This window comes from Halichondria panicea, chromosome 4 (assembly GCF_963675165.1).
Source record: "Halichondria panicea chromosome 4, odHalPani1.1, whole genome shotgun sequence".
NCBI lineage: Eukaryota > Metazoa > Porifera > Demospongiae > Suberitida > Halichondriidae > Halichondria > Halichondria panicea.
The window spans coordinates 7190458-7200016 of NC_087380.1; the positions used below are offsets into that span (position 1 = coordinate 7190458).

General features: G+C 39.6%; 2 protein-coding genes across 3 annotated transcripts in view; both read right to left on the reverse strand.

Moving 5' to 3' along the window:
• Window positions 1-1503: 1503 nt before the first annotated feature.
• Window positions 1504-4340, reverse strand: LOC135335277 (uncharacterized). Its single transcript, XM_064530724.1, has 2 exons — window positions 4077-4340; window positions 1504-3060 (listed from the first exon to the last, which is right to left on the reverse strand). The coding sequence occupies exons 1-2, from the start codon at window positions 4177-4179 to the stop codon at window positions 1796-1798; spliced, it is 1368 nt and encodes a 455-aa protein (XP_064386794.1). The 5' UTR covers window positions 4180-4340; the 3' UTR covers window positions 1504-1795.
• A 44-nt stretch (window positions 4341-4384) lies between these two features.
• Window positions 4385-9559, reverse strand: part of LOC135335276 (tetratricopeptide repeat protein 39A-like) — an 18342-nt gene continuing 13167 nt past the window's right edge. Inside the window, exons 13-19 of one of the 2 annotated variants that reach the window (XM_064530722.1) lie at window positions 8796-8865; window positions 8400-8494; window positions 6705-6819; window positions 5524-5635; window positions 5087-5204; window positions 4724-4840; window positions 4385-4661 (exon numbers count right to left, since the gene is read on the reverse strand). In XM_064530722.1, the coding sequence (XP_064386792.1) occupies window positions 4562-4661; window positions 4724-4840; window positions 5087-5204; window positions 5524-5635; window positions 6705-6819; window positions 8400-8494; window positions 8796-8865 (727 nt within the window). In that variant the 3' untranslated portion in view covers window positions 4385-4561. The other variant, XM_064530723.1, reaches the window with a different exon arrangement.

Here is a 9559-nt window from a genome sequence, read left to right on the forward strand (position 1 = left end):
AATTTCATACGTGTAGTTTTTTATAGATATTCTCAATTTTTAATTAGCAGGCTTTCCAATAAGTGAGTGAGATTCAGGTTATGATGTTAGAGATGGATGGGGGGGGGTAGGATCAGAGCTATAGTCAACCTGTCCTCGGGGCAAAGCTATATAGCAGTGCTAAGAGTCGGTGTGATGTGGTGGGCTAGATTAATGTCGTTAGTTGCCCAGAACAATACCTCAACCTTATTACAGTACCAATCAACAAACCACACTAATTATACTGTTTACTGTCCACTTAATTTACTCACACAGTTGTACTGTGTTTGCGTTTTAAGGTTGCCCTCCTGAGACCATTTGCCCATAGAAGGAACTCTCTCCTCCTTATGACCAGTGAGTAGAAACTAGTTGCCATGGTGGTCATCCAATGTTTGTAGCAACACTGTACGCTAGCATCTGTTGTGTACGTGCTGAGATTTTCACTGTTAAGAATTTGTTGTGATGAAATTTGACCTGATTAACCAATAAAGATTAGTCACGGTATAAGTGGATGTTATTCTTACCTCTGTACACAGTGTGCAGGTTTTATATAGGTTTTACTATAATTATAATTAAACCAAGAATGTCAACATTTATTCAGTTCCCCCGGTAATAATTGTGCAGTGTTGCAGTGTTTATATAAATCTATTCAGATATAATCAAAGTCATTTTCAATTTAAGTGAGTGAATGGGCTCAGGCATTGCAAATATCTCCACTATGTACGTCTTCTGTACGGGCCAGGTTACATGTAGTCAAGCTAGAGTGTTTGTGCAACATGCAACAGCTTCAAATAGTTGGCCCAGTGTGGTGCCATGGTTGAACGGTTTCTCACATTGGAAGTTCAGCTGCAAGTGTTCCTTGCTCTGTGCTAATGAACCCACAGGAAACCCTCAAGTCAATAAAGTGCACCTGACTTGCTTCTCTTCAAAGCAACCTCATTTTTATTGAATTATCCCAACAATTAATTAATTAATGCATGCAGCTTAAGGTGTATAATTATTGCAGCAAATTAAAACATAATTCCCCTAATCCCTTATCTATAGTGTTTCTCATCACACTAGCTATTGTGCCTCTGTATTTATAGTATCTGCTGTGCAGCATTTTCAACATGTGTGAGTGAGTTTCGCTTTTATAACGGTTAGGTGAACAACTAGGAGTGTGTGTGTGTGCGTCTGCATGGTGCTTTGACACTTGCAATTTAATTTAGAGTCTGTGTTCTACACATTATGCATGAGATTTTGGCATGTCATGAAAAGAGTAGTGTGTTGTATTCTAATGATTCACAATGTAAGATGGTAACTTAGCGTCGGCATTCTTAACCCTATTGTCTGGTATAGCTAGCTATTGTAACAGTTCTGTTCAGGTTTCAATGTTTTGGATATTGAAATAAGAGCAGCTTCTAAAAATGAGCTTTAATTTCCTAGCTCATATAATATGGGCTAGTACATTTTTCACTAGTTGTAGCATATTTTTGTTCATTACAGTCACGTTAAAAATAAATATCAATATTTCAATAATAATTTCTTACAATAAATAGCAAATTTGAATACATTTCTCACATGTCATAATTATAATAAGAGGATGGGTGCATTAATTATGCTGATGAATAGTAGTGAAATCACATGGGGAAAAATATTCATTGTCAGTTTTGTATTATTATTCTATATTAAATTATGATGATAAAAAGAGTGATTAATGCTCTACCTGCCAAACTGAGATTGTTATGTACATGATTCTTGTCAGAAGAAGAGGGGTTCAAAAAATCTCACATATTTTTCATGACCAGCACAATCCAATCAGTGCAATCAGAATCAAAAGAGGCACGTTCAATGTTCTTAGTGATGAATCAGCCGATGAGGCACTTAGAAATTGAGCGTCTTCGATTGGTAGAGTATCCTCTAAGTAAGTGTTGTTGAACGAAACAGTGAGTCTAGAATGAGTGGTTTTAGATCGTCTGCGAATAGGAGCAGGGCATGGCACACGTTCCAGTCTAGGTGCCTCTCGAAGCTGGCATACAGAAGGGGACAGAGCGTCAGTATTGCATGTGTAGTCACGGTGAACGGTGCAATTGCGAAGGCAGCCACTTTCAATATTGCTCTTAGGGTCGCAATCTTCTCCAATTTGTCTGATTCCATCTCCGCATTGCGAGGGTTCTCTTCGTTCCTCTCGTGTCTCGTGGAATTGCAAGAAATAGATTCCTTCGTCAATCATGTACGATTTTCTTTCCTCGCTAAATAGATGGTTATAAGCTCGAGAGAGGAGAGGGTCGCTGGGGCTAGCAAACCAAGCAATGACAAAGTAATCAAGAACTTGAGATTGGGCATGTATAGGATTCACAGTACTACACCAATAGGTATCGGCATCTTTTCCAAAATAAGTGAATTGGTCGGAAGATCGGTTCATAACTTGGCTCAACTTCTCAATGTAGCCAGCTCCATTGAAAGCAGAACCACCGCCATTACGTCTGTCGTACGATGCAGCACAGAGGATGACTCGCACAGGCAGCTCCGAAGAGGTGAGGGACTTGGCCAGCTCTGTATGGTTGGAGCATGATTCCAAAATGGCATTTGGTAGTCCCATGTTGACAAGAGTGTCATTGTGATAGTCGGCACCGATGCGAAATGCTTTGACTACAGAATGGATTTGGTCATAAATATCTTCATTGTCTGAGAGCAGAGAGCACAATTCGGGTTGTCTATAGCAATTGTTCAATATTGACACAGCTTCAGTTTCAAGCTCAAGGCAGGTTTCATCATTGGGGTATACTTTTGATTTCGATTCCACAAGAGCTCGGAAATTTTTCTGAAAGCACAATTCAGTCTTCTCCAAGTATGTTTTCAGTTCTGGAGAAACTTGGAGTTCTTTCTCGAGAAGTTCTGCCCTCTTTTTGGCATACTTCATTGCGAAACCTTCCGTGTCACAGGGAAATAATTGCTCGATGCAGTGATCGTAGAATCTGCTAGTAGCAAAGGTGTGGTTACAGAGTGATCTTGAGGTAGGATAACAGAGTGCCTGGGTTTGTCGTTTCACAATTGTTTCATCTGTATTGGGAAAAGGTGACCTTGAGTAAATATGTGGTTGATGTCAAAACAATAGATAACAAAGTTGTCTGGAGAGTGGTTATGATTTAACTTGGAGGGAGAGAAAAAAGCACAGGAAACCAACTTTGAATCATAGTAGTTGGGTTTAAAATTGAATTACCTATATCTTGTACTGAATCTCCGTAGGTACTATACACACTTAATCTACTTGAAATCACATCACCACAAGCCTATTGACAGGTTAGGTCATTCCCATAGCATGTGGCACAGCTGGGTACCTTTGAAACTTAATTATACAAATTAGAGCTTAAATTGCACCTCCATATTCTCACTACAGCATGCATTGTTGCAAGAGAAATCCTATCCTGCATGTTTGCTAACAAAGACCTAAAGCACAATCTGCTGGCAACATATGGTCACCTCAGGCCAGCTCTCCCACCCATAGTGCTGGATGCATGTGATAATTAGGTGTCTGTGCTCAGATTAGTGGCCTCAAGCTACCCACTATCAGAGTAGCAAGTGGAAGTGGAGTAGTCCATTGTTATAACTGTCTAGCTCACACGCACACACAAATACACAGGTGGCCTCTTCCTAAGGATTCTATTAAATTTGATGGACAGTGAGCTCTTGTGAGTTTGCATTGCATGATGGATGGTCTAGGTATTAATGATGTAGCACTTGTAAACTAATTACAGCAATTAGCACTTTCATCACCTATTGTCAAGTAAAGTTAGCTGCTTGGGGCAAGAAAATTACCAGCCTAAGCATCACATTAATTATACAATACCCTACCCTGCTCTGATATAATTATAGTGTATTAAAAAAGGTGATTTTCCAAACAGCCTAATTATACCAGCTGGAGGTTTGCATAAACAGTGTAGATATAGCCTCCTTTGATGCATGCAAATGCAATGGACCATATCTATTTCTATAGCTACAACATTTTGCATGCATGCAGCTAGCTAGGAGCTAGCCTAGTTTCTGCACTAGGTTATATACTTGTGTACAACACTCACCAGCTGCATGAGGTAGAGGAGAAGCATAACTGGTGGTTAGGAGGACAGCTTGGAGCAGCAGTAGTCCCACCATAGAGTGGCATCTTGGTTGATTCATCTTCATTGCTGTGGTAGTTGACAGATAGTGTAGATCTATTAAAACTTGGATATTTTGCTGCTGTATATATCTATATAGCTGCAGAGTTGCTTTTGACTTGCTTACTACAGCCAGAGCCACCTCTTATATATTCAGTGAACCACTATTTTTAAAGTGATGATTCTGATACTGTAAACATCTCAATTACTCCGCCCACTCAATTATAACAACAGAATTGTGTAACGGTTTAATGTTAGTACAAACACATATACTTATACTTATTGATGGACATTGATTCACAAAAATGTAATGCAGTGTATATATATATATATATAGATATAGCTAGAGAGATAAAACTTTTTAAAGACAAATACGCTATATAATTATAAATGACAACGATAAGCTGTTCTTATGACGACCTAGCTGACTTTAGTTTGGTAATACGAAAAAGTCCAGAGTGCACTCTAAAATGAATGCGATTCTCGAGAACGTATCCCTTGTACTTCGTTCTGCAAGAAGAAGATAGAATAAGATTAAAAATACACACTTGAGCAACAACAAAAAATCTTACTTCGCAGACTCAAGAGTTTTTTGAGCCTCTTGCAAATTCCCCAGTTCGATATAAAGCAGGCCCAGCTCAACACCAGATGCTGCAACTGCGTACGTATCTTGCTCCACCTCATCGCCACTAAATATAGAACAGGGTTGTTATTTAGACTGACATAACGTAAATTGAGCACAAAAAACGGGTTATGTTATCAAAACACCATCTCTTAATTTCCCGTATATACCTACATACGTAATGGTATTTGTGTATACTGAAACAGCAAGGAACAGCTAATGTACATGCAATCGACAACTATGAGAGAAAATCAACAATTTACGAATATCTATCAACCTACGTACCAGTACACAACATAATTATAATGCGTACCGTTCTAGCACTGTCTTGAAACACTGGATTGCTTCATCGTTGCGATGTAGCCCTTTGAAGATGACCCCTTGCAGCAATGTGATGACACAGAAGTCATCGGCATAGAAGGGATTTGTTCCTGAGGGCGAGTACACAAGCAAAGCAGATAAGAAATCATAAAAGTGAATATAAAATAAACATTGAAACACAAAATGCTTTGAGCTGTAAAATGTGGGCTAGATAGGAATGACCAGTATATGCGCTAGAGATGACTTACTTCCATATTATTATGGTGGTCCATGTCAAATTGAATTGCACGCGTACAGTACAGTTGGACTGTAATATAAACTCTTATTATTATGTCATAATTATCTAGACTGAATGCCAACCATTTGTGGAAGTGAGTCATTGCAAAAATTTTGCAGAATCTTGTTCATCAGGTAGTAACTATTAGATACCTTTGGTTTGTTCGAGGACCTGTAGCTCGGTCCACGTCTGCTTCAAGAAGCGCTTGAGAAGTGCCTCATTTTTCGACAGAATGACGAAGTAATTGTACGCATATAACATCTCCTAAACAAGCGAGTGTAGGAACATTGGATACAGTGTATTCATTCACATACGCAGACAGACAGACAATAAAGTAATCTCCTATCAATCGTCTCTTGTTTGGGGTATACATATCCACGCGAGGCAACTTGATCTTTAAAGCCTAATTTAGATGAAATTAGAGCCCCCTTGCACCACAACAGTGGGTTCTGATATTACACTCGTATCGAACTATTAATATCATATATCTTCTCACCTTTAGGAATATTTCTTACTAGAATGTACACTGAGCTATAATACAAGCTGACAACTCTGTCAGATGATATTTCAGGCTGGGATTATTATATTACATCCAGCTGGCAGCAGCAACTAGTGCTGTCCCATAAACAAGGCACGCTCTTCTTGGAGAAAGAATTTTAAAAAAGGCTGCTATAATCAAAGTAGGGTGCATGTACTTGTGGTGACAGAACCCTTCAAGCTGAAACAATGTAGACTAATCACAAAACAATTAGAGCAAGTGGCCAAAGGAATGCTAAAAATGTATAAACATGTGTCCAGACTGGACACTGGAATCACACAAAGAAGGCCTTTTCAAAAGCAGCAGACCAATTATACTCCACAGGCCTGTCTAACCCCTTTCCTGTCACAAAATATTCCCTCCAAACCAACTGTCCAGCAATATGCTTTGATAACGCCCACGGCTAACCACTTTCAATCAACTGTATAAAACAATCAAAGTATGTGAGCAAACTGGCTAGCTAATGCTGTTAGCCCCAAGTGTAAATTTTTTTTTTTAGACATAATGCATGTAAAGTGATACGTATATGTACATGGGCTCTATTGTAAAAGTTGTCTTGATTAAATGAAGTCCACGTTTCAAACAGTCATAAAAGCTTTTAAGTGAGTAATAACAAGATACTGTAACAGTGTTCCTTTAGTTAGTAGGGCGTCAACATTAATCCTGTTTCTATGGCTCCACGTTTCCTTGCTCATCATTATTTCAAACTACACAGTAACAAATACGCAACGTACATAGTTGGCATGTCAACAAGAAAACCACCAAATAATCGGCGGCTCTGATCAATTAACTCACGGGTATAGCCAGAGGCAGTCTCGACCCTTTTATAAATCGTTCGGACTTCAGAATAGCAAACTTTTCGATTGGTAGATTTTTGCCCGCAATTGTCTGTTTGTGAGCTGGTATGTCCCTACAAGAAAATAATAATAGAATTATATAATCTTGATTGACAGCAAATTCTATCAGCATGGAGAGATCAGCGTGCTAGCCACTCTTACTATTAACCATGTATACTACATCTAGTATGTACAACCAAAGGTGATGTTTTCTCATACATGTACGTAGATAAAAGGGCTACCACTTGGGGTACATATAATCAGGTTCCCAGCAAACAATTAGCAACTATACATCATGAGCATGGGAAAATGGACACTCTACTATTTGTAGTACCTAGCTTCCAGTGTACAAACTACTTACATGTACATATAATTAAGGACAACAAAGGCTCCTCGGTGTATAATTATAATTACATAAGCACAACAAAGAGAAGGGCGGGCTAACCAATCGGAAATCATCTTGCTAGATAATAACCACTTCAAGACACTACTATCGACACAGACCAGTCAGACCTTATCTAAGGAATGTCTGCACAGGCTATATCTCACAGTTACACGAGTTTGTGTTCCCTGCTTTGCATACAACTGTCTAGCTATCCAACCCACCATACACCCCACCACATGGTTACTAGGACACTCAGCTCTTTGTTTCCCTGAGAATTGGCAAAATATTGTTGCTCCACACACAATGTCCTCAAGACATCCTAATATATACTTTATTTTCCCAGACTGTTTTATTCGTTCATCCTTTAGTTGTAACTCTGCTAGAAAACAACACACACACCCACACACACACACACACACACCCACACACACACACACACCCACACACACACTACGGCCATAAAAGATTCAGCCTATAGTTTAACACAAAAGCTACAGAAAAGCCCATGAAAATAACTCTAGCCGTGTATGACAAATGGACCAACGCCCTTGTAACTGATGAAGATGGAATGATCATAGATCACGACCTTAAAAGTCGAATACAGGAAAACCATCATATGATATTTACCTTAAGTTGCACACGTACGACAACACATTGTTCTAAGAAATTAAGGTGGAAATCGTGCTCCCCCCATAAAAGGCAGTGTTTTAGCTGAGGCACATTGATACTCTGACTGTGGGTGGAAATGGAGTAGATGTATTGTAAGGCAATCTCCTCGTGTTTTCAGACAATTTGAGACAACGTATATACAGCTAGCCCGTGACTGATGCTAGACAATGGTCTGGAGAACGTTGGCAGTGGAAGTGGAGAAGCGGCCATAACTACCAAAGGCCTGAATTCTGACACAGTGTACGTGATGGAGGTGGGGCTTGGTATTCCAATCAGTTAATATAAATTACCATAAAAGTAATACAATTATTACTAAATTACAGAATATTGAACTAGGTTCATGTGAATAATCTAGCTATCAGCAAACACGTAAATAAGGGAGCTTTATTATAATTATATGAGAACATGCACACACATTTAATTATATGGAGGTAATTGCTATTGCCAGGAACTAGTGGCCCACACAGATGTGTATATAGCTAACAGAATTATGTACTAGCCTGGTTTTACAGACACAGACGCACACATACACACAGACAGACAAGTTGTACCAACTGACTCAGTTAAAAGCTGTACTGTATGGAAGTGTCCAGCTCTTACCCCATGATTGTCTTGACCTCGTCTCTGTCCACTGGTGCTTGTCCCCCCTCCCCCGGCATGATCTGACAGCAGGCAGTGATGTACAGGAACGTTGCCTGCACATGTGTGTGTGTGTGTGTGTGTGTGGGTGTGTGTGTGGGTGTGTGTGTGTGCGTGGGTGTGTGTATACGTGTGTGTGTGTGGGGGGGGGTATAAATACAGTTAGGCCCATCATCTACTGTATCTCTACATGCACTGCAATGGCTACAGCACAGAGGCCGTCATAGCTATCATGTACTGTTGTAGAAGAGACAAATAACATAACATGCATAAAGGGAATGATATGTATTTGTACATATCTTAATTTATACACTGTGCTTTTCAAACTTATTAATTACATGCATGACATGATTATACCTTGGACCACTTGGACTGCTTGTACAGCATGTCAGCATATGTGGCTGCCGTCTCCCAGTCCATTTTAGCACTGCAGAGGTCAGGAGATAATGATATTCATTGCCCACTTACCGAGCACACTTACGATAACGATATTCACAGCCCACAACTAAAGGCACTAAAACAACTGAACTGAATCCTCCATGAGTTAGTACACCCCTTTTTACACCCAAAGTGAACGTGAACTTTAATCAGTTGAGTAAAGTCTCTGGAAAATTAATAGATAATCTATCAATCAATCAACTAATAAGGATGGTTACTATTATAGCTAAGCCTCCCACATTTGGATACCGTATAGCGGGTCAGACAGGTTTTTGAAGATTTTAATGTTTGCGAAATAGCAGCTTTTTTGCAGCATGCATGCATGCGATATTATATTCGTGGGTATAAATGTTTGCGGTACATGCTTCATCAACGAAAATCACGAACACTTATACCCTTGAAATATACCCGCTATACTATACATTCAGCAGGATTGATGTGAGGAGGTTGAGGGTAACGCACGCACCAGTAACACCACACATAAGCACGTACCAATAACATCACATAAGCACGCACCAGTAACACCACACATAAGCACGTACCAGTAACACCACACATAAGCACGTACCAATAACACCACACATAAGCACGTACCAGTAACACCACACATAAGCACGTACCAGTAACACCACACATAAGCACGTACCAGTAACACCACACATAAGCACGTACCAATAACACCA

What these genes read in the sequence shown, in the direction of transcription:
- LOC135335277 (XM_064530724.1), bottom strand. Translation starts at nt 4,179, where the DNA reads ATGAAGATGAATCAACCAAGATGCCACTCTATGGTGGGACTACTGCTG. An exon ending in TCCTCTACCTCATGCAGCTG is followed by an intron (nt 3,061 to 4,076) that starts GTGAGTGTTGTA and finishes TTCCCAATACAG; the next exon opens with ATGAAACAATTGTGAAACGA.